The 26,559-nt window shown below is 38.1% G+C and overlaps 1 protein-coding gene across 3 annotated transcripts in view; it reads right to left on the reverse strand.

The window, feature by feature from the left end:
• pclo.L (piccolo presynaptic cytomatrix protein L homeolog) overlaps positions 1 to 26,559 on the reverse strand; it is a 149,716-nt gene that overhangs the window by 98,982 nt on the left and 24,175 nt on the right. For all 3 annotated transcript variants that reach the window (XM_041586554.1, XM_041586553.1, XM_041586552.1), the window contains exon 3: positions 21,943 to 23,334. In XM_041586554.1, the coding sequence (XP_041442488.1) occupies positions 21,943 to 23,334 (1,392 nt within the window). The remainder of the gene's footprint in view (positions 1 to 21,942; positions 23,335 to 26,559) is intronic.

The raw sequence follows: 26,559 nt of genomic DNA on the forward strand, positions 1-26,559 counted from the left end.
CCAAAATGTTGGAATTTGAGTAATCGTTTAAGGTGAGCATGCGTTATCCTATCAAAGGCTTTATCCGCATCTAGATTAATTAATATACCGTGTTTTCTCTCCTCCAGATTACAATGATATATAGCAGCTATAGCCTTCCGGAGAGCTTGGACCGGGTATCGCCCTTTGAGGAACCCTACTTGGTGAGTGGTAAGTATGTGCGGGAGGATGAGTTGCAGCCTGTCTGCCATGATTTTGGTCAGCGAGCGACAATTTTTATACGCACAACTCTTTTGTCCAAATGCTTAAAAAGTCAATGGGCATCCGAATAATTTTGACGTGCAACAATTATGATGAGCAATCATTTTTTTGTTGCAGAAAATTTTCCCACGGTGAATTTTCATGGCAGTTATGCCAAAACATTCGCAGTCGCCAAAGTGCGGAAATTTTAACCAAATCCATGCCTGGCGAATAAATTCGCCCATCATTATGTATATAGTAAGAGAGAACTTCTCATTATATTATTTTTACATGTTTGGGACCTGTTAAACAGAATGCTCGGGACTTGGGGTTTTTCTGGATAACAGATCTTTGTGTAATTTTGATCTTCATACTTTTTCTACTAGAAATCACAAACATAAAATAAACCCAAATAGGCTGGTTTGCTTTTAATTAGAATTAAATATATCTTAGTACAAGCTCCTGTTTTGTTATTACAGAGAAAAAGGAAATCCTATTAAAAAATTAGGATTATTTGGATAACATGGGAGATGGCCTTTCCGTAATTCAGAGCTTTCTGGATAATGGGTTTCTGGATCACAGATCCCATACCTGTATTACTATTAACGCATACTTATTAAGCACCAAAATATTCTGTAGCACTGTGTAATAAATGGATGTATGTATACAGTGAACATATGGATTATATACACACATTCATACTTTATCCAGTCCACATTCTATCAATAAAAATTTACTTATCAAACATAGGGGCAAATTTACTAAAGGGCGAAGTGATGTCATTTCAGGACTTCACCAATTTACTAACGAAAATTAGTAACGAGAAATGAACATCGCGCTTGGAATGTACTGTAAGGGTGAGTACTTCAAAGGGTTTAAATACTGGACTTTCAGCTATCACATATGGGGACATTGGTTGTAAAGAATTATTTTCTCAGAAGGTATACATTGGTTGTAAGTTTCACTGAAATGTATATTGTTCTTGCTTCAAACTGAATAGTTTAACACATTTTTTAACTATAAACAAGGCGATGGAATGATGTGAATAAATGTGAATTGGAACAATATCATGATGCATGATATTGGATTAAAGTTTAAATGACTATCACAAAGTTCAGGATTGTTCCCCAGGCATAATTGCAGGCCATTTGTTAAGCACTGAAAGTAAATTCCTGCTGAAGATGAATGAATATAAAATCTTTTAAAGGATTTTTCTTTTAACACTAAATGAACACTAAAATAATATAAATATATTGTCTCTGTACTATGTAGAATACAAAGAAGCTGTATGATTAGAAACTGACAGCAATACGGGGGGCTCCACTGATCTACAGTATAATAACATATATTCATAACTGGGTAAAAATATATATGGCAAGCTTTATTCTGTTAACCACCCATAAAAATACTCATGTGCTTTAAAACCCAGACCCACATCTGAACTCACCCCATTAAGGGTATTGATTTTTTTCTCTGATTTAATTTAAAAAAATAAGTATTTTTGTGAGTTCTGATTAGTGCAAATGAGCTTTTCTTAAAACTAATATTCATTACTACAAAGAAGTTTAAACATCAGCCATTTTCCTTTTCAAAAAGAAGGCAATGAAATACTTCATTTCAGTCCTGAAAATGTCAGGAAGTACAGAGAGGACTAATCGGCTTAACACCTCTTCTTGGTGTCAGCTGTCAGGCCTCATGACTGAATGCTTAGTACTTTTTCTTTTCTATTTATTAATTGTTTGCTATAGAAAGGTCAGTTGACTACATATAAATAGGGAGGTTGACATTAGCCATGAACTGTTAATAACAAAAACTGTTCAGGTTGTTTTGTGATAAGCATCTGTAACAAAAAAAAAAGTGAAATACACAGTGGAAGTTTTGTATATTATGTATTTCATGTTTATCATGAACTACGGGAAGGCCATCTCCCATAGGCTACATTATATTCAAATAAATCAATATTTAAAAAAAAAAAAACTTTTTCTGTAACTTGCACTTGAACGAAGATACAAGTTATCCTTACTAAAGTATCCTTACTAAATTTTTTAGTAGAAATAAGGCATAGGGAACAAAATTACAGAAAGATCACCTATCAGGAAAACGTGAGCATACTGGATAACAGGTCCCATACCTGCATAAGGATTATTTACAAAGAGACGCACAAACTTTAAAAATCCAGCACTATTTTTGCACACAACATTTTTTTTACCAAAGTAACTATTGCCTATACACACTCTGATAAATTACACAAAATGTGCAAAGTACAGAGCACACAGACACAAGGGAGCACTGAAATGAAAACCTGCCTTGAGGCTGCATTACTTCATGGTTATTTCAGTGTCCTGCGTCTACACACGCAACTGACTTGTGACTAGTTAATCACATGTTAATCCTGTCTAGGAAAAAAAACTGCATTGTATGAAAAAAAAGTAATCCAAGTCTATTTTTGCACTTTGCACTTGCATTAGTAAACAAACTTTTTTAAAATATAAATATACATTTTCCTTATATATTTAATCATGTCCTCCTTTTATTTCTGTTAACTGCTATATGAAGAGACAACACCCTAAACAGCATTGGGACTCGTTTGAGCTTAACTTAAATCAATCTGTATCCTGTATACGTCTGATTTTATGTAAACCTATAGAATTTCAACCATAACTCTTGCACAACCAGAATTCTATAACCTCTGTAAAATAATATATAAACATGTTTACTTGAGCACGGCAAGGTATACAAATAGAAAAGCGAACAAAAAAAAACGCAGAATGTTGTATAATTATGTAACAAACACACAAGAACTTGTTCTATATAAGGTGAAGTCACAACTAGAAGAAGCAACTCGTAGGTGACTATTCACAGGCATTCTAGCAGGCAAAATGATTATCATACTAAAAAAAGACAATAGGCATTATGGATATATACTGTAGGAGTAATATACACACACACACACACACACACATATATATAATCCATAACACCACTTCTCTGGAGATTTTCAAGATATATATTCTTTCACATCATTAAATGCAAAAATTATTCTCACTTGCAGTATATATATATATATATATATATATATATATATATATATATATATATATATATATAGCAGGCAAAATGATTATCATACTAAAAAAAGGCAATAGGCATTATGGATATATACTGTAGGAGTAATATACACTGTGGTATGGTGACAAAAAGGTCCCCAGTTTCCTGGGGAAAAGTGATTGATGGTATGTATGTTGGGCCACGGATTCTCAGATATTGTTACTGAGGTGAGACCAGTAGTGCTCTTAGCAGAGAAACACTATGTCTCTCTGCAAGGTTTTTTTGTAATTGTTGATCCGGGACTGGTCTTACTGGGAACCCGCAAGAGTAGGGTGGGGCGGATTCCCAAATCTGTAGGCCAGGTTTTCAAGAGGCCCTAGGCCTATTTAGTACACCTGATGCTGAGCAGCAGTGCTGAATGTGTGTGAGACAAACTGCTGGTATTGCTCAGCTTCAGGAGAGAAAACAAAGCATTTATTTTGTGTTAGCCAGGAGGCTGGACATTTCTGTTAAACTGCTGTGTTTCGGTTACCTTCCCCCTGCGAGGGGAAACTTCTGCAGCCGCTGGAAAATAAACGCGGGCAGGAAGCCCTTAAACCGTTCCTGGTGTGTGAAGTCGCCTCTTTTGCAGCCTACCAGCGAGTGAACCCCCACAATTGGTGTTTCGGATGCGGGCAGCGATTGCCACACGCGGATGTTGCCAAACCACAGTAAGTCTCCTGTGGGTATTGTGCGGACTGTATAGCTTATAAGTGGGATTTAAAGAGACAGTGCACTTAAAAGTTGTGAAATGGAGGATGTCCTCAAGGCTTTGCTGCAGTGCACTGCAACTTTACAGAAGGCCCACCAGGAGAGCCAGTTGCTACAGCAGCAGTGTAACGCCACCCAGCAGGAGGCAAATCGTCTGTTGGAGGCCCAGATCACTGCACTGGCGCAGGCTGCAGAGAAAGATCGGCAGCTGCAAGTTGAGGTGGTAAAACAACTGACAGCCAGGGTCTCTGGGGATGCTGCCCTAGTCCCCGGAGTGCCACGCTCCATCCCAGGCAGCCACCTCCTGCGGAGAATGACTGGGCAGGATGATGTGGAGGCCTTCCTCTGTACCTTTGAGAGGACGGCGGAGCAGCAAGCCTGGTCGAGGGAGCAATGGGCGATGATTGTTGCACCACTACTAGTGGGGGATTCCCAGAAAGCTTTTTATGACCTGTCCTCCGAGGACGCAAGGGACTATGACAAGCTGAAGTCTGAAATCCTGCGGAGACTGGGAGTAACCACCTCTGTGAGGGCACAGCGGGTCCACAGTTGGGAATTTAAGGTTAAGGGATCACCCCGCTCCCAGATGTATGATCTCATTAACCTTGTGAAACGCTGGCTACAGGCGGACTTGCTTTCCGCGCCTCAGATAGTGGAAAGGGTCACAATGGACCGATACCTGAGAGCGCTTCCACCTGAATTACGCCGGTGGGTAAGCCAAGGCGACCCAAATACAGCAGACCAGTTGGTGGAACTGGTGGAGCGATACCTTGCCGCTGAGGACTTCACTACGCGGGCGGTGCCCACCTCGAAGAGGACTCCTGCAGTGGACCGATCCAAGAAGTCGGCTACAGTGGAAAAGCTCAGCCCAGAGGACCCCGGTAATCCAGGTCTAGACTCAACAAGAGGAAGACCCCGTGGAGACAGCCCCCGCCAGACCCGAGGAGCTCCCCAGTGCTGGAGGTGCAGAGAGTGGGGACATATTGCCGCCAACTGCCCAGCTGATCCAGAACCCATGGAGTGTGGAACGGAGGGGAAGTTGTCTCTGTTCGCTCGACCAGGTCTCGTTGCGGATCCTGATGTACCAACTTGTGTCGTCCAGATTGGTAAGCGCACTGTGAATGCACTATTAGACACAGGTAGCTTAGTCACACTGGTAAACACACAGCTCCTGAAGGACTGTCCTTTAACACAGCGTCAAGTAGGAGTGGTGTGTGTACATGGGGACTGTAAGAAATACCCCACAGCCTTAGTGACTTTTGTGACCCCCGCAGGCACTGTGTGCCATGAAGTGGCAGTGTCTCCCATACTCTTGCACAGTGTAATTTTGGGCAGAGACTTTCCCTTATTTCGTGAACTGTGCCAGGAGCAAGCTCCAGAGACTGAGAAAAGTTTTGAGCATGGTGAGGTGAGACCCCACCCTATTGAACTGGATACTTCTATAGAAACTGTTAAGGACAATAGAGTATCTGGGGGAGAGAAAACAGAACCACCCATGTCAGGTGTTATTGTAAGTGGTACCGAGGATGGGTTGGAAGATAGTGAGTTGTTTCCCTTAGCTGTATTAGCTGGTGAATCTGAGGTAACTGCGGAGACCATTGAGGAACCTAGCATGCCTGAGCTAGAGGTCTCCCGGGATAACTTTGGAACTGCCCAGCTAAGGGACCCGACACTCACTAAAGCTTGGGAAAATGTCAAGGTTAAAAATGGGAACCCAGAAAATCCTGGGGTAGAATGTGTATTTCCCCACCTTGCTGTACAAAATGACTTGCTTTACCATGTGGATAAGGTTCGGGGAGAGATTGTGGAACAGCTAGTGGTCCCACAGCCATATAGGAGAACAGTTCTCAATCTGGCCCATTCTCATCCACTAGGTGGCCACCTAGCGTATGAGAAAACCAAAGACCGAATGCTACAGAGGTTCTTTTGGCCGGGGGGTACATGCAGATGTAAAGAACTATTGTGAATCATGCCCCGAGTGTCAGAAATCGGCCCCAATGCCCCATTTTCGCAGCCCATTAGTTCCCTTACCCGTAATCGAAATTCCATTTGATCGTATTGCCATGGACTTGGTAGGGCCACTAATAAAATCTGCTAGGGGGCATCAGTATATTTTGGTAGTCATGGACTACGCCACTCGGTATCCAGAGGCTGTCCCCTTAAGGAACACCTCTTCAAAGACCATAGCTCGAGAGCTGTTCCACATGTTCACCCGCACAGGAATTCCAAAAGAGATCCTTACAGATCAGGGGACTCCCTTCATGTCTAGGGTGATGAAGGAATTGTGCAGGTTTCTCCAAATCAAACAGTTACGCACATCTGTCTATCATCCCCAAACTGACGGGTTGGTGGAAAGGTTCAACAAGACCCTTAAGGGGATGTTAAAAAAAGTGGTGGATAAAGATGGGAGGAATTGGGATTGTTTACTTCCATGTCTCATGTTTGCCATTAGAGAAGTCCCACAGGCCTCTACAGGGTTTTCACCCTTTGAGTTGTTGTATGGCCGCCACCCACGAGGGCTGTTGGACGTGGCAAAGGAGACATGGGAGTCTGAAGCCACCCCACACAAAAGTGTCATAGAGCATGTTGCAGACATGCAGGACCGTCTTGCAAAAGTAATGCCCCTTGTGAGAGAACATATGCTTCAGGCCCAGCAAGCTCAAAGCCGCATATATAATAGATCGGCTCGTGTCCGAACTTTCCATCCTGGGGACAGGGTGTTAGTCCTGGTTCCTACGGTGGAAAGTAAGTTCCTGGCCAAATGGCAAGGCCCCTACGAGATTATAGAACGGTAGGGGACGTTAATTATAAGGTGTCCCAACCAAACAAGCGGAAAAAAGAGCAGCTCTACCATGTTAACTTAATTAAGCCCTGGAAGGATAGGGAATCGCTGTCCGCCTGTCCTGCAGTTGTAGAGGTAAAGATCCCACAGGTGCCTGAGGTAAAAGTGGCTGAGACCCTTACTAACAGTCAGAAGCAGGAGATGAAAGAGTTTCTGATCCGGAATAGACAAATATTCTCAGACCAGCCTGGGCTTACTGATATTATTAAACATGACATTATAACTGGACCTGGGGTTAAAGTCAATGTTAAACCTTACAGGATACCCGAGGCACGACGCCAGGCAGTGACAGAGGAGATTAGAAGGATGTTGGAGCTGGATGTTATTGAGGAGTCCCATAGTGAATGGTCCAGCCCCATTGTCCTTGTCCCAAAACCGGATGGTAGCATCCGATTTTGCAATGACTTCAGAAAGTTAAATGAGGTCAGCAAGTTTGATGCATATCCAATGCCCCGGGTCGACGAACTGATAGAAAGGCTAGGGCAGGCCCGCTACATTACCACCCTAGATCTTACCAAGGGGTATTGGCAGGTACCCCTCACTGAAGGGGCCAAAGAGAAGACTGCGTTTTCCACTCCTGAGGGGCAGTGGCAATATAAACGCCTACCGTTTGGCTTACATGGGGCCCCAGCAACGTTCCAGAGAATGATGGACCGCATTCTCAAACCACATCAAGGTTATGCTTCAGCTTACCTGGACGATGTGGTTATCTTTAGCCCAGACTGGGAAAGTCATTTGCCCCGGGTACAAGCGGTCCTTGACTCTATCTGGAAGGCGGGTCTGACCGCAAATCCCAAAAAGTGTGCAATGGGGTTAGAAGAGGCCCGCTATTTGGGGTATGTTATTGGAAGAGGGGTAGTCAAGCCACAGGTGTCCAAAATTGAGGGAATTCAGGAGTGGCCCCGGCCCAAATCCAAGAAGCAAGTGAGGGCCTTTCTTGGGATAGTGGGATATTACAGGAGGTTTGTCCCCAATTTTGCCACCCTAGCAGCCCCGCTTACTGACCTCACAAAAGGGAGTAAAGCTGGAACAGTTACATGGACCCCAGAGGCAGAGGAAGCCTTTCTAAACTTGAAGGCATCCCTGTGCAGATACCCTGTGCTGATAGCTCCTGACTTCAAGAAAGAGTTTCTTGTACAGACTGATGCTTCTGAAGTTGGGTTAGGGGCTGTTCTGTCACAAGTAGTGAATGGGGAAGAACACCCAGTAGCATACCTAAGCAGGAAGCTAACCCCCGCTGAATGCAGGTATGCCATTGTAGAGAGAGAGTGCCTGGCCATCAAGTGGGCACTGGAGAGCTTGAGATACTATCTGTTAGGGAGGCAGTTCAAACTTGTCACTGACCATGCCCCACTTAAATGGATGGCCCAAAATAGGGAAAAGAACGCCAGGGTCACCAGATGGTTCTTGTCCCTTCAAAATTTCAAATTCTCAGTAGAACATAGACCTGGAAAGATGCAAGGGAATGCAGATGCTCTCTCCAGGGTACATGCATTAGTGGCATACTTTGCTCAGCCCTACGGGCCTGAGCAGAGGGGGGGGATATGTGGTATGGTGACAAAAAGGTCCCCAGTTTCCTGGGGAAAAGTGATTGATGGTATGTATGTTGGGCCACGGATTCTCAGATATTGTTACTGAGGTGAGACCAGTAGTGCTCTTAGCAGAGAAACACTATGTCTCTCTGCAAGGTTTTTTTGTAATTGTTGATCCGGGACTGGTCTTACTGGGAACCCGCAAGAGTAGGGTGGGGCGGATTCCCAAATCCGTAGGCCAGGTTTTCAAGAGGCCCTAGGCCTATTTAGTACACCTGATGCTGAGCAGCAGTGCTGAATGTGTGTGAGACAAACTGCTGGTATTGCTCAGCTTCAGGAGAGAAAACAAAGCATTTATTTTGTGTTAGCCAGGAGGCTGGACATTTCTGTTAAACTGCTGTGTTTCGGTTACCTTCCCCCTGCGAGGGGAAACTTCTGCAGCCGCTGGAAAATAAACGCGGGCAGGAAGCCCTTAAACCGTTCCTGGTGTGTGAAGTCGCCTCTTTTGCAGCCTACCAGCGAGTGAACCCCCACAACACACACACACATATATAATCCATAACACCACTTCTCTGGAGATTTTCAAGATATACATTCTTTCACATCATTAAATGCAAAAATTATTCTCACTTGCAGTATATATATATATATATATATATATATATATATATATATATATATATATATATATATATATATATATATATATATATTGTTTCCTGATCCTTACACACAAATATCATATAAACAAGTAGTGTGTATTAAAGTGGTTGTTCACCATTGAGTTAACTATTAGTATGATGTAGAGAGTGATATTCTGAGACAATTTGGTTTTAATTTTTTATTATTTGTGGTTTTTGAGTTATTTAGCTTTTTTTCAGCAGCTCTTCAGTTTGATATGGCAGAGAACTGGTTGCTAGGGTCCAAATTACCATAGCAACCATGCATTGATTTGAATGAGAATATGGAATATTTATATGGAATTGTCTGATTAGAAAGATGAGTAATAAAAAGTAGCTATAACAATAAGGGGCAGATTTACTAAGGGTCGAATTACGAAGTTAAAAAAACTTCAAAATTAGACCCTCGAATTGAAATCCCTTGACTTCGAATATCAAAATTAAGGGATTTTTACCGTATTCGATCAAACGATCAAATAGAAATCTTTTGATCGAATGATTTAATCGTTCGAAAGATTTTTATTCAACCAAAAAAAACTCTGGAAGGTTTGGCGAAGAATGAAGTCGAAGTTTTTTTTCAAAGAGACTTTGATTATCGAATGGTCGAATGATTTTTACTTCAAATCGTTCGAATCGAAGTCGAATATAGCCTATTCAATGGTTGAAGTACCCAAAAATTTACTTCGAAATTCAAACTTTTTGCAATTCGAACCATTCACTGGAGCTTAGTAAATCTGCCCCTAAATGCGTAACCTTACAAAGCATTTGTTTTTAGACAGGTTCAGCAACCCCCATTTGAAGAAGGCAAATCATTAAAAAACTATTCAAAATAAATAATGAAGACCAATTGAAAAGTTGCTTAGAATTGGCATTCTATAACATCCTAAAGTTTGAAGGTGAACCACCCCTTTAACTAAAATGATCAGCTTAATATCTGATAATGTGTTACTTTATGTAATAAAATGTCTTTTGTCAAATTTGGTGCCGCTGTGTAAATAAATAGAGGAATACATTTTGGAACATTGTCTGATTACTTTTCAAAGATTCCCTATGGTGTGTCTTTAGAAAGAGATGGATAAAAGGTGATTCCAGGAGGGCTGGATCAAGGGTAAAGTCAGCCAATCTTCTGATTTCATTGCCTGATTGGCATGGGCTAAGCTTGCAGTATACTTACCTTGGAATACTGGCCAGGGAGGTATATACATTCAGGGTTTATGCCCCGGGTGTATAGTCTACTCAAAATCTAATAAAATTGCCCTACACAGTGGATATGGCTCTCTCAGCCACTGCTCTGTTCAAAATGAACTTTTACTCCTGACGCCTATTGCTTAGTCTTGGTACATGGTCTGTAAGCTTTTCTGTTACAGGGCTGTCATTCAATATTGCAGCAGTCAAGAGAAAGAAAACTGCAAAATGTCTGTTTGAACTGTATCAGCTCAGATAAGAAAGCAGTCAGCAGAACACAATGCAGACATTGATTACACGAGGGAAACATTTGTTACATTCTGCTAGGGACCGGTAATTGAGAAAGCTCTGATTTAAAAAAAAAAAACAGATTAATGATATACAAAAAGTTTAATTTATTATACAACATAGTAAGGCAAAATAAGTAGCTCAGTGCCATGAAAAGACTAATAGCACTGCATATAAACACATTCATTAAAGATTATAAAATGCTCCTTGCACTTCTCTACATCTACACATGGCACTGGTGCACATGTCCTGGCTCCTGGTTCAAATAGCATGTGCCAATTTAAGCTGGGGAACCCTGAAACTGCCATCACCTCAAAGTGTTCCCGCAGTGGGTTAAATCAATATGGGCAGTGTTCTTAAGTCTACAGAATAATGTACAGACATCATTTTGATGCTAAGTAATGGAAATTATGACATTTCCACTCTGCATTCTAGGGAAAAAAATAGCAAATTGTATCGGAAATTGCGCTTTGCACACTGTACTTGCCAATGCATATGACCCTTCAGGTGTATATTAATGGACAATGCTCAATATGGACAAAGGGCACTGTATGGACAAAGAACCAGACAGCTGGACATGCAGTGTCTACAGAAGAATGTCCACTCCATAAATGCTTCAAGCAATACCCTAAACATATAAACGGCAAAGCAGTATTCTCAGTTACTGTGCAGTATTTTGAGCCACTTTATATTTGAAACTATATTTCATGGCACTGCTCAATGTACCTTGCATGGTCTCTCCAGTGCATCTACTCAAACCTGCATACCTCCAGTGCATTGCATGGTGTCTCCCTTGGATAACACTTCACAGACCGTTAAATAATTTATCAGCCCCAATGCAAGTAAAGATTATTTGTTAGTAGCTCATGCCTCAATCAGATCAGTGATCAGCATACAAAGGTTCTCTTTAGAACAAAGCAGCCCCTTAGTTAAAGTTGAATGGACGTATATGTTGCAGCAAATACATTACATTACACAAGCCCAATAATAAAAGAAAATAAAGTTGTTATAATGTCCTACACATGAGTCCAGTGTATAGTTTATGTGCCATATGATAGGAAATGTAGGGGGGAACCCGGTTACCCCAAAAAATGTTTACGCTCTTTTGCAGCCTATCACCCTGAAAAAAGGAAAAGACGCCAGCATTTTTTAGGACTTAGAAAATTTTCAACTACATTTTTAGGAAGTCCTATCTACTCTATTGCACTTCGCCTGGTCTGAGGTGGTGAAGGCAAGTCTGGCACAAGAGGTAGCTTTCAGTAAAATCCGCATCTTAATGAATTTGCGCAGTTACGTCCCTTTCGAGTGCGAATGAGTGCCAGCGTCAGTCTCTTTCGCTAGTGAAGTTACGCCTGCACCCGTTAGTAAATCGGCAAAGTACCGAAATTACGTCACGCTGTCGAATTTTCGGCAGCGTTAGTCACTTTGCCTTTAGTAAATTTGCCCCTTTGAGTGAAAAAGTACAGCTCTTTTTTATGTAGTTGGTTGGACAATGCATTGGCCACACATACCAATGCACAGCAAAGCATATAAATAATGCAGCATCTTTTTCATATAAATCATTGGTGGCCAGATTTATGGAGAGTTCAATTTTATAGCTTGCAATTAGTTCATATAAATTATAGTTTAAATTGATAAAGGCCCCAAGGAGGGCCGAAACGTTGGGAAACACGAGTGATGATTGAATAAAATCATTTGAAAAATAACTGGAGTGCTGGTCCAATTTGAACTTTTAAATGCTAAGCTTTGACCAAGCACCCACCATTGGACTACGTATGTGTGCCGGTACTTTTTGAAACTGTTATATATATGGGTATGGGATCTGTTATCCAGAATGCTCGGGACCTGGGGTATTTTTGATAAGGGATCGCTCTGTATTTTGGATCTTCATACATTAAGGGGAAGATTTATAAGGGAAAATTTTAATTCAAATTTTTTATCGAAACTCAATTCTAGTTTTTTTTAAAAAATTTAATTAGATTTTCGAGATTCATCATACTCTAATAGAATTTGAATTAGACTATGTGCCACCTAAAACCTGACCGAATTGCTGTTTAAGTCAATGGGAGAGGTCCGGGATCAATTTGAAGATGTGTGCAGCCTTCCTGACATTCAAGTCAGAAAAAAACTTGAATCCAGTTTGATTGAATTCAACTCGAATCGTGTTTTTGGGTCATTTAAATTCACCTGAGTTGAAAAAAAAACAAAAAAACAGTTTTAATAATAAATTTCGACTAGTCGAATTTTGAGTTTATGGTTGTTTATGGGAGTTCAAAAAACTCACATGAATTCGAAACTTGACCCTTGATAAATCTACTATAAAATCATCAAAGGAAAACTAGGATCAAGTACAAGGTACAGTTTTATTATTACAGAGAAAAACAAAAATATTTTTTAAAAAATTTTAATTATTTGGATACAATTGAGAGATGGCCTTTCGATAATTTGAAGCTTTCTAGATAACAGATCCCATACCTGTACATATATATTTATATTAAAAAACCCAACATTGCTTGCTTTTCTTTCTTTTGTATTTTTTTCTGGTTGTTGATACATACAATTGATACAATAATTCATCTGATTCTTAATGCTATTTATCTTAGTCACTGACAATCTGTATCTTAATAGAACACTGAATGTATTATTTCTACATATCATTATGCAAATCAAGCTAAAGTACCAATTATTTCTTGTTTCATTGTCTTTACAAAAGCAAAATGAAAATAAATTGGATTGTTTTGCCATCACTATGGCTTTAAGCTAGTTTAGTTAACATGAAGTTCTAGCTATTGTATTCTTCTTCTTCTTATTATTATTATTATAAGAAAACAAAAAAGGGTTGTTTAAATGGACCCTACAGAAAATCATTCTGTTTTTTTTTATGTATTTTGGAGTTTTCTGTGTAATGGATTCCCAGTATATGTTGTGATTAACAGGGATCATATTGTATTAATTTTCTACTCTGAAAATCATCCACATCCAAGTATTCATTCCCATTTACTAGTAGTTTTTTTTATTTTTGCTTCTGTTATTCCAAAAATTATAAGTTCTATGTGATGATCATTTAACAGTAACAACTGTTCTGACTTATATTAGTAGCCTTATGACTCAGTATTCATGGTAAAACTGCACATTATTATTCTTGCTTGACAGCTGTATTTATTAGAAAGTTCACTTTCTTTTACAATATAACAGCTGACTCTTTTCTTTACGCCAATCAATAGCAGGCTGAATGAAGGAGAATGGCAAAAGTAAGCTAACTACAACTGCAGTTATCAGCTAAATTCGAAATCAGTATGTGCTCTGTTATAATTATAAAAGCAATTAATCAGAGAATACTGCAGCAGAATAAAGCAGTTGACTTAGCTAAGTGGCCAAAATACAAAATAAGAAATCACAAGGGCAGTCCTTTTAAGGATCATTGTGCCATTACAGTCAAAATTTGGCCAATCTACAAGATATAAGTGGACACCACCGCAAATTAAATTATGGAGCCCCAAAACATTGGTAAATTGACCTATTCTACCAAGATGTATTGAAATTGCTCACAAATTACTAGCTACAGAACACACTGAGCAACGTGCATCAATATGTGAACATTTTGCTATAAATACATGGGGATTTGGAGTTTAAGAACCATAGTCTGCATATGAAAAGGATAATAAAGAAAGATTAACATTTGCAGTATGATGATCATAGAATTAGTGTAGCTCAGAGCAGCTCTAATCTCAAAAGCTGGATACTCAAAAAAATCAAAGTAATTTAGAACAAAGAGCCTTAAGCAGGGTGGTTATAACATTAAATCTGTGCCCATTCCTGTATTTGAGATATGCAGCGCAATAACAGTAATATTCTACACATGCTTTAAAGAGAAAACCCAATGTAAACATACCATATTTTTATTTTTATGTGGTACAGGGTCTATGAGCACCATAACTAATAAATAATAAAACAAGCAATATTTATGCTGATGTTTAGATGCCCATCAAAAGCAAGACATTGAGAAGAGGACACAATACTGATACCATCTTGTGTTATCCCATTCAATTTTGCAAGCTAGGTTATGTCAGGGGACACAAAGTGTGCCACTGTGTGATTAATTAAAGGAGATGTTCATCCTGGCACATACATATTTAAGATTTTTCCTTTAGATGGTAAATATAAATGGGCTGTTTCCTAGTTAAATACACACTGTCAGAGTTTGATTTTTGTGTCTTGAAAACAGCAGCACTCTGATACATAGAAAAAGTAATTTATTGGGCCAATAAACTGGCAATATTTTGGGCCCACTCAAGGTTTGAAAAGAGGCTGGATTAGACCCAAAACATCACCTATTTTGATGGCACAATCCATCACTTTTTCAGTGTTTAAGAGTGCTGCTGCTTTCAAGACACACAATTCATATTCTGACAGTGTTTGATAGAATTCTTGATGTAACGCTTTGCAGTTAAGGTGGCATCCTACTCCTGATGTAACAAGTGTCTTTCTTTTTGTTGTGCAAGCATACTCACTGCCAAAATTTGAATGCATTTATTTCTTACATTAACATTTGGAATATCATCAAAGTTTAAATTCAGCTAGAAGAAAAGAGGCACCCACAACAGATTACTATGACTAAAGATAAATAAGTTAGGGACCACCATGTGGGGTTTTACCTTGACGTGGTATGGTGGCTTATCAATATTATGATCATAACTTTGTAACAAAAAAAAAAAAAAACCCTGTTTCAAAATTACATGCACTTGCATATTTACTTGAATCATTTAGACAGGGCTTTAAACTTTTTGAAATTGGCCTTAGGTGTGCATCCACAATCTCCCCTAGTCTTGTATTTGCCAGGAGCTTTGGCTAAGCTCATGTGGTTATTGCACCCTCATACCCGCCCCTTTTTACTTTTGGTGGTCCCCCTCACTTGTTGTGCCTTGGTTTGTGCAATCTGTCTCCCTTAAAAGCCATAGATGCTAGCGGCATGGGAGGATCTAGCCGTGAAAAAACCAACGTCCCATTAGACACTTCTCTATATACACACACACTTATTGTGTCTTTCATTTATTTCTCTTCTACACCCTTTCATTCTATGCTTACTTTCATACATACTCCCAAATACACATACACTTTCCCTTACCACTACCATACACACCTTCACATTTCACTTACACATGTATACACACTATTGTGCAACTGCACATATCACTCTACTTTGTTTTTGATTACAACACCTGACTTCTACTTTTCTAAAATGGGCGTTGGTTAAGGCAGTCTCTCCCTCTTAAAAGCCGCTTAGCAGTTGGCGGGGGAAGATTTAGCACAGAGTTTGAAACCAAAGCACTGGAGATGTTTACATAAAGAATTGTTACTACATAGAGAGGTAATGTTCCTTTTTTACTATGACTAAAGATAAATAAGTTAGGGACCACCATGTGGGGTTTTACCTTGACGTGGTATGGTGGCTTATCAATATTATGATCATAACTTTGTAACAAAAAAACCCTGTTTCAAAATTACATGCACTTGCATATTTACTTGAATCATTTAGACAGGGCTTTAAACTTTTTGAAATTGGCCTTAGGTGTGCATCCACAATCTCCCCTAGACCCACAACAGCTAAGTCTTCATTATTTAGTATAGAAAATTGTCTTTTGTATCACACATCTTATCAGCTCTCAATAGCTTTTAGAGACATACAAAATAACCTTAGCAATTCTCCACTGGGCAGAGAGAAAATTGCTTCCTTTTTATAACTCGGTCTATCTCAATTATCTTCAGCTTTGACTATTTTTTGTGGATATATATTTGTGAATACTACAAGCTGTATTTTTATGTAGTGCAACTTGAATTTTGACATAGCAGTTGTTTCGAAGACCCCTTTTTTGGAGCTACAGAAGCCCAAAAGTTTTAGGCTAAGAAGTGGTTTGGTAGGTGACCTGACTTCTAGTGCTCTGGAAAGACTCAAGTGCAGACATGCTGGAAATCTTTATGTGATAAACTTATACATACATACTTATACATATTTTAATTTATGGAAATGCTTCATTTGTTGTTATGTGTGTGATCTACTGGAAAAGCAAATGAACCCCAGCCAAGTAAACAAAAAGTAATATTCTTAATGTTTTACCTTAATACAATATTAATATAAGTGCACTAATTATTCCTCTCTGTGTATGTGTATGGTGTCTGCCTCAAGTCATATGAATACAAAGAGCAATAACACACTGTGATACCACCTGAAACAAATGTCACTGCAGCCCTGGAATGGAAAGCTAGAATATGTAACTGAAAGGGAAATATTGATTGAAAGATGCCGGCAGGTACTGATTACTTAATTGCTTTAACCTTTCCATGGTTGTCATCATAAGATGACAGCTACCAGGAGGTAGGTGGGTAACATCAAAATGCATTAGAATTTGGCTTATCTGCACTTAGCGATACATTGTTATGACCACAGAGCCATAACATTGTAACTTTCTACATACTACTTTAATAATTTGTGATGGAGTACACAAAACTTTGTCAATTTTGTTTTAAGTATAGCATCAGGAAGGATTTCTCCTCTAACCAATGGTAACATTGTCTGCTTCATTTGTGTGTAAAATAACTTTCTCTCTTGATATTATATTTTTCTCCCATTTGCAACATTTTCTACAAGACATAACAGATGTTTCAGATATATACCAAAGAGAAGGGATGAATATACATTTCTATGACCATATAACAGAATATGGGCACGTATCTTCTACTTGGACAGTAAAGATCAGTGTTAAAAGAAAACTCCCAACACTTTCTGCTTAGCACAGAAAACAAGCAGTACTTCATCAGGGCTGAGAAAAGTGAGAGACAAAAGAAACACTGACCTTGCACATCATTGGTCCATTAATTTTAAGCTCTGACCCAATTCACATCATATTTATCTACTGTGTAAGACTGAATATAACATTGGTGTTTATATAGAAAAAAAACTGCCAGGTACATGCTTACAAAGATATTGATACTACAATTCAATTCATGGCTGAACTGATATTTGGCAGGTTCAATCAAAATCAATTGGATTTATAGTCTGCTTTATCCCAGTGGTGGACTTTCTGTTTCAGTCTTTCAGCCATAGAGCAAAGCATATCTAGGACAGCAAATAATATTATTTCCCTAAAGTGTACCCTAACTGGCAGACCACTATCCCCAGCCACTGCCTTAAGCTAGACAAAGGTGCCAGTCCCAAAGTATGGGAACTGCTACTGCAGACCTACCCATCAACTGTTGCATGTACCATTATGTAGCTAGTGACTTTCCTAAAGATCAAAGGGTTCTTTTTCTGGATAAAACGGAGGTCTACCAAAAGCACTAAGTGCAATGTCTGAAATCATGAAAATATTTTTATTAAAATTTACTCAAATAACCAATTAGTAATTCCATGAGGCATTTAGAAATTGAAAGAAATAAATATTGGCAGTTTTGCTGTATTATTATTAGGTGGCAAACCAATACTTTCTTTCCCTTAATGCCTGATTTGCTGCATGTTTTATGAAAAACCTGACGTTAAGATTAAAAAGCAAGTCCATTTGATACTGATATTGCTTTTCGCAATTGTTCTCCCATGCATTTGTCAACTAATGTGAGAACGGTTTCCAACAGTTAAGATATAACAGTTAAGATATAATTGTGTGATGTATGGGCTCTGTATACAAATCACTTAAATGTAATAATGTCATTATCTCTGCTACAGACAGTAGTAAGTCCCTCTAAAGATTTTTACTTGTGATGAAAGCAGTTCATTACATAATATCTGTTCAGATCTGGATAGATGCCTATTTTGTATAAATTACATTGGCTAAGGCTAATTTTTGTTTTTAATACCATTATTATAAAGGTTGCTAATGGAGAAATTCTGATTTGTGCACAATAATATTAGTGGTCTATGTTTGGATTTTTTGCAAAACATACAAAGATGATGCCAAGATAAAAAGTAGTGTGCATGGTTGTGCCATTTTTCCTCGGTCACTTCATTACCACTATTTGCCAGGGATTGCTTCCTATTGATGTAACTGAGAAACCAAAGGTTGCCCTGTGTGTGACTTATACATGTAAATCCAATGAAGGAGCTCAATATACCACAGCCCAAAGTGATATGTTGAATTTATCTCTGGTGGCCTATATAAGTTTAATTCCTTGCATGAGTACTCATTCAAAACTTGTAAACCATTCAAGTATTCCTATAACAAAAAACTACTAAAGTTAAAACAAAAACACTTAAATTGTTGCATTACAGAATGTAGCTGAAAGTAGGCTAAGAGTGCTCCTGCCAGGAGGCCAGTTGAGAAACTGCAGCAGTACCCCTTAGGTTACCAGGGGCAGCATGAAGATGCTCCTGGAACATTTAAGAGCCATAATTTTGTAATTCAGCTATTCTAGTGTGGTGTCACTCCTCCTTGCTCCTGTAGGAGTGAAAAAACAGGGTATTAGTGGGGCAGCATTGGGAAGACTACCTCAGGGCAGTGAGGGGCGTAGATTCTCTCTTGAGGCAAATAAACAGGCTCAGCTGCATGGAGAACAGATGTTCTATCTATAAACAGGTCCTGAGAAATAATGTACACCTATTGGTCACCAATCCCTAAATGAAAAAATGTATTAAAGTGATACTGCCACTAAAAAACTATTTTTTAAAATATGAAAGTTACCAATAGGTCATGTTGATTGTTTATTTGCTGAGAGTTTTGTTTTTGTAAGTTATTGTTAGTTGAAGTTCCTAAACCTGACTGTTTTGCCAACCTGACTGTCCCATCTCAGCCTGTCAGTTAAAGTTTCCACTCCTGCTGCACAAATATTGCAGCCCCTCATACAGGAACTGGGGCACCAGACAGGTAATGGCTAAGTCATAAGTAGCTTTCAAAGGCAATATTATGATAGATTAAAAAAAAAAAGAGTTTAATTTTTAATATCTCTTTAAAGGCAAAGTTTAAGAAGAGAATCAAGAGTATGATTGTTGCCCCACTTTACTTCAACTTCTTACGGCATTGCATACTGGTAAACTGGGCTGCTGTCTCAGGGCCCCCCTCCCATCAGTCCCTGGGGGCCCCCTCCTGAACTGACATCTGCCCGTGCTGAACGCCTCCACAAACATGCGTGTACAAAAGACACGACACAGCATTAGCAACTTTCTGTTCTGCAGCAGCTGGGGGAGCAGGTCCAGGCCCATGAAGGCCAGGGCCCACCAGGTTTTTTCTCAGTGTCCCGCTGGCCCAGTCCGACCCTGGCAGAGGTTGCCATTTAACTACAATGCTTTTTTCTATTTAATCAGTTATTGATCCTGTGTTAGCCATTTGTTATATGAAAAAGATCCACTGCACACCAGTTATCTAAAGCACTGCACTGGTGGTGCTGGCTATCCGCTGACCTGGTTTGGTCCTTTAACATCTGCAATTGCACGGAAACGCACACACTCAAAATTATGCAGTTGGGGAGCTTACCCCATTTATTACTTCACCAACAGTCTACCATATGTGTAAATTATAAAAAGTGTAATATGTAATAAATGTAACACTATAAAGGGTAGTAATAATCATAATTTTATAAAGGGTAATAATGATGCAGATAACATACCTAATGTGATTGGCATCTGTGGTTTAAGTGAAAGATTTCCATGTGTCCTTTCTTAATGGAAAAACTCCATTGTTGTGACTTGTATTCAGTTTCAGGCACGTGGTGAGTTTTGCCAACCACTGAACTGTATTGCAGTTTGACTGGAGTTCTATGTGACCTGATGCGTACATGTATTCCAGGCATGAATCAAGTATTATATCACTACAAATGGTATAGGTATTATATATACAGGTATGGGACCGGTTATCTAGAATGCTTGGGACCAGGTGTTTTCCAGATAAGGGATCTTTCCTTAATTTGGATCTCCATGTCTTAAGTATTACTAGAAAATAATTTACACATTAAATAAACCCAATACTGGTTTGGCTTCCACTAAGGATTAATTATATCTTAGTTGGGATCATGTACAAAGCACTGATCTATTTTTACAGAGAAAAAATAAAGATTTGGATTATTTGGATAAAATTGAGTCTATGGGAGACCACCTTTCTGTAATTCGGAACTTTGTGGATAATGGATTGCCGGATAACTGATCCCATACCTGTACTATAAAAGTATTAACAATTTAACCAAAGACTGCAAATCTGTATGGATTGTAATCCTGCTGTATTTCAAATGTTCATTCAAGCAATGCTTCTCTAAATTCACAGCACAATATTAGAGTGCATTAACCTTTTTGAGCAGTTTGTATCTATCTTATGGCACCATAAAAAATACATTCTTCAGCTGGCAGGATGTGCTGGACACATTTTGGCAATAGGGGTGAGGCAGACCATATTTGGTAACGCTATACAAACATCCAAAAAAAAAAATCTGGAATGTAGTGCTTTTAAAGGAAAAGATTACATTTCTCCCAAACATAACTCACTCCTTTCATTATTTTAGTATCAAACATTCATTAGAACACTTATAAATGATATCATTTTCAAAGCCTGATCCTTGATAGCTATATATATGCATATGCCTGCAACCCTCCTATCTAATGGGATGTATTGCAAATTCAAACACTGTGAAACAGCGCTTCTCAAGGAAGCTCAGGAGAAGACAGCAAGAAAAATGAACCAAAAATATTCCAAAATATAGTGTAGTATATTTTGATACAAGCATATTTTGGCTACATGATTGAACCTCCTGAATCCTTTTGAAATTTCCTTTTTAATGGGAAGCATTGCAAAAACGTACAATAGAAATAGAAATCTCAGCAGATATACCTGTGAATATTATAAGGGTACGTTTTAAACACATTTGATGTAATTTGGTGTTAATCTTCGTTTAAGTAAACCCTTTCAACAATGAGTAGTGGCAGTTACACATAACAATTAATATCCCCATGAATCAATAACAAAATCAATAGTTCCTTGTAATTAGCATGACCTGGGCAAAGAGGTTTGTTCATATTAGTCTTGCATTTATCGCTACATATTTTCTCCTTATATTGATCTACTGCATCAGTCCCATTATATTATGATGTTTTAAGAGCTTTGTTGAGTTCAATATTAGCTTTGTCTGGAAATGTAATTTAATAATTTATTTGAGTACTTTCCATTTTACTTGAATAGTACAGCTTATTTTGTTCAATAGTAATAGCTAGCTTATTTTTAACAGATGGAAATTAGTATAATAAGGGTTAATAAATCACATTAATTTTAGTAAATAATCTTGATTCACCTTGATTCACCTTGATTCAGATAATAAAAAAAAAAATCACTTTATTGATCAAACCTTGAAATAAATGACATCTTAAATCTTACCTGAACAGCTTGTCCCGATTATTACAAATGAATATGATCAGTCGTGCATATCTTACCTCTGTTATATGCGGCATTGGGTTAAATCCACAAAAATTGCACACAGTTTTCTTGCATTCTGTACAGGCATTAAAGTTGGGTGGATCTTTAGAGCCAACATTTAATTCTGTCTGACAAATGGGGCATAATGTTTTTGAACCAGCTATTTTTTCAGTTTTTTCTAGTGCAACTTCTTTTCTTGTTGTAACATCAGGAATTTTAGCATCAGATTGTTTTTCTGGAACCGGTTTCTGTTCTTTCTCTTTTGTTAACAATGTGGTGCTTGATTCTCGTGGTTTTTCAGTTGACACTGGTTTTGTTTCTTTTGTGACTGTTGTAATTTTTGGTGATTGTGGCACAGGCACACTTTCTTTGCTTGCTTTATGAACATTGGGTGCTTGTTGGGATGGAGATGCTTTAGAAGTTGATGCTTGACTGGATTGACTGGGCTGACTGGGTTGTGGATGAGTACCTGGTTGTGCTGCTGTAGATATAAAAGTAGAAGCCTGGCTAAAAATAGATGCCCCAAATCCAAAGAGTTTCCCTGTAACAGTATCTTGTGGTGTTGTCGGCTGTGGTTTAGGGGTTTCTGTTACACTTCCCAGATTAAGACTAAAACGCCTTTGTTGATCTTGAGATTTCTGTGGTTGTGTCGTAGGTTGTGTCTTTGTTTGCGGAACTACAGGTTTGTGTGTTGGGCTTGGTTTGGGGCTTACCTCGACTACTGGCTCCTTCTGAACTTGCTTCCCATCAAGTTTAGGATTTACCTTGGCTGGACTTTTTTTAGAAGCTTCTTGTGATTTAGAAGCTTCTGATTTTTGCATTGGTTTAGATTGTGAAGGGGGAACAATCTGTGGTTTATCTTCTTGAACTGAATGAGATAATGGTAAGTTATCATTTTTTTTATTTTTTTCTGCAGTATTGTGTACATCCATAACTTGCTTCGCTTTATCAACTATTTTAGTATCCACATCTTTATGCTCTGTTGATATAGGGGCTTTTGTTGACAAATAATCTGACTTTTCCTTAAGAGATGTTTTAGCAAGGTCTGGCTCCTTTGATTCTACCTGCTGTTTCTTTTGATTTACTAAAGACCCTGCTTTGTCTGGCATTGTTTTTGAAATAACTTTTCCTTTTAGAGGTTCATCTGGTGGCTTCTTTAAGGGTAAAGTTGGTGAATCTGTAACAGAAAGTTGTTTGGTTATTAATGGTGGCTTTTTAGTTGACGGTGTCACAGTCTCATTTGGCACAGGCACAACTTCCTTTTTTTGCAAGGCAGTTGGCTCAGATACTGATTTTTTTTGTGGTGATGGAGGTATAGGCTTTTGTTTTATTGGTGGTGATGGAACTGGAGTTGCATCCATGTCAAGCGCTCGCTGCATCTGACAGTTTAAACAAAGCCACTCTTTTACCTGAAAGAGTAGAAAAAAAAAAAGTATATGAATATTATTATTTAACATTTCAAACAAAAATGTATATAACATTATAGTTATGTTATGTATCTGTATGCAAACTTTACTTTGTTTGGCTAGTGACCGTATCAGATCCTGTATATGAACATTTGCCAGCTTTATTAGTATGTAGATACAGTACATTGACCAGTAAGCTACCAGTTAATCCTTTAAGAAAAATAAGCAGATTGAGGTATCCACATCTGGTCTAAAGAACTTCCCATTTCACTTCAATGCCCTAAAATATCTTAAAAAAAAAAAACATCTTTGTGAATTGGATCACTGTCCATTCATGTTTTTATGAAATAATGACAGTATTGGACATATAATTTCTAACTTATTTTTAACAAAAAAAAAAAAAAATCCTGCAGTGCTTGTTAATCCTGTTCTCTTCATGTGGTGATCTTTAAGAACCTTATGTTAGGATTAACATAGGATAGTTTTCTTTTTAGAATGATTGAGAAGACATATTGGTCTTTTATATAAAATTATATGGCTGTTTTAATTGACTTCCACATAAAAAGTGGGTTATATAATCAAATTCTAAACCCCTATAGCATCATTTATAAATTATATGGCTGTTTTAAGTTGACTTCCACATAAAAAGTGGATAATAGAATCAAATTTTAAACCCCTATATGATAATTTACTAGCTTGTATGAAATTGAGACTTCTTTGGATGTGACTGTAGCATTTTGTGACCAGATATATAAACAACACAATAAAAGAGTTCCTTTATACAGTATACCCCATTGAAGATCAAGACAAATGATAATATTCTTCCAAAATACAATGCAATGCAAAAGTATTCATACCCTTGACAAATTCTGGTGTAAAGTCCCAAAATCCCAGGGGCATGATTTTATTGTGAGGGGTGTGTTATCTAAGAATGCCATAACAGTTTACAGAGCATGTGAAAGTGGCATTTTATGTTCATTTTACAAAATGGTTAGGGTATTCAAAAGGGTTTCCTCAGTATAGAAATATGGTTATACAGTATATTTCAACATAACATAAATTAAAATAACATGAACATAATATGAAAGATTGGTGATTTGAAAGTTTGGAATGCCTATACCCCTGAAATCATAGTCAAACACATGGCATTTAGATCAGTTATATGGGGAAACTCCATCCCGAGCATTACTGTGCCGGAATTTGTCCATTCTTACAAATTAACTTTGGTACCATTAGGATTTTATAATTAATTTTGGTAAACTGACCAAATTGTATAAATACAGTAAATCAGCACATTTGAATGACTCAAAAAATTAAAAGGTGAATCCTACAGTTATTACATGCTAAAGAATTTTGCAGGCTGAAATGGAGATCTACAATTGGGTATTATATACCTGATTTACCTAGTCACTGACAAATGAAAAATGTATGGCCTTTATGACTTGGAGATATATATGTAAGGATAAGTAAAGAGATATACTCGTTTAGCTGATTCATTATCACAAATCTATACGATTTATGCCATTTAATTTTTTTTTCCGATAATTATATCATCCACCTTAAAATGAATAGAGATTGAGGAATGATCTAATTTAGATCATTCTTGTCTACGATCTGGAAAAACTGATTTACCAAACCAGAACGCGATGACATAAGATGATGACAATACAAGAAGGCACATACTAACAATAATTGTACTCTTTGTATTGCATATCTGGTAGCCAAACCAGTGAATATTTTCATTGATTTAGAATTCAAATTGAGTTGAGACCTAAGTCAAATGCCATCTTTCATTAGTTCAAGTATTTCCTGCTTAATTGGATTGCAGAAAACTTGTACTCTTCAGCATAAACAAGAGCCAAGAGCAAAATAGGTAACAAAAAAACTTCACATCCAATACATATTTGCCTTTATATCCTAACTTCTAACAGGATGTTCAAAACTGATTGCCTATTCGTTAGGTTTGGCAACTGCACCAGAGCACTTTAATAGTTGAGATTCAATGTTGATAAATGTAAAGTCATGCACCTGGGATGTAAAAATATCCAAGCCACTAATACCCTTAATGGGACTGCGCTAGGCAAATCCATTATGTAAAAGGACCTTGGAGTCCTTGTAGATGATAAACTTGGCTGTAGCAAGCAATGCCAGTCAGCAGCATCAAGGGCAAATAAGGCCTTGAGCTGTATTTAAAGGGGCATAGATACACCACAAGAGTGGGTCATTTTTCCACTTTATAGAGCACTGGTAAGGCCCCATCTAGAATATGCCATACAGTTTTAGTCTCCATCACTCAAACAGGACATTATTGTATTAGAGAGGGTACAGAGAAGGGCAACTAAGCTGGTAAAAGGTATGGGAAATCTTAGCTATGAAGAAAAACTGGCCAAATTGAGGATGTTCACACTGGAGAAGAGGAGTTTAAGGGGTTATATGATAACTATGTATAAGGAAATCATATAATAATCTCTCTATTGCTTTATTTACCAGTAGGTCTTTCCAGCTAACACAAGGTCACCCACTCCGAATAGAAGAAAAAAGGTTCCGCCTAAATATTCAGAAGGGTTTTTTTTTTAAAGTTAGAGCTGTGAAGATGTAGAATTATCTCCCTGAATCAGTTGTACAGGCGGATACATTAGATAGCTTTAAGAAGGGGTTGGGTGGCTTTTTAGCAAGTGAGGGAATACAGGGTTATGGAAGATAGCTCATAGTATAAGTTGATCCAGGGACTAGTCCTATCGCCATTTTGGAGTCAGGAAGGATTTTTTTCCCACTCTGAGGAAATTGGAGAGGCTTCAGATGTTTTTTTTTACCTTCATCTAGATCAATTGGCAGTTAGGCAGGTTAAAAAAAGTTGAACTTGATGGATGTGTGTCTTTTTTCAAACTTACTATGTTACTATGTTACTTATGTTTGTGAATCAGTCTGTCCAACACTTACTTATAGTTGCATTGTTATACCAGAACTAGGAGTATAACAAGAATGATGAGCTGTAAATACTGTATATATCATAATTTAGTAATACAGACATTATACATATTTATAGAACAAGCCCCAATGCTTGGGAATGTAGAAATCTATAGAGCAAAAACCACTGAAAGATGCATGATATTAAATGATTTTTTGTAAGCAATTTAAATAAACCTGACATTATCTGGCAAAAATCCTTACATTCTCTGAATGAAACACAGCGATAATACTAATTACTACTTCTAAAAATAATAGCAA

Source organism: Xenopus laevis, chromosome 3L (assembly GCF_017654675.1).
Source record: "Xenopus laevis strain J_2021 chromosome 3L, Xenopus_laevis_v10.1, whole genome shotgun sequence".
Taxonomy (NCBI): Eukaryota; Metazoa; Chordata; class Amphibia; order Anura; family Pipidae; genus Xenopus; species Xenopus laevis.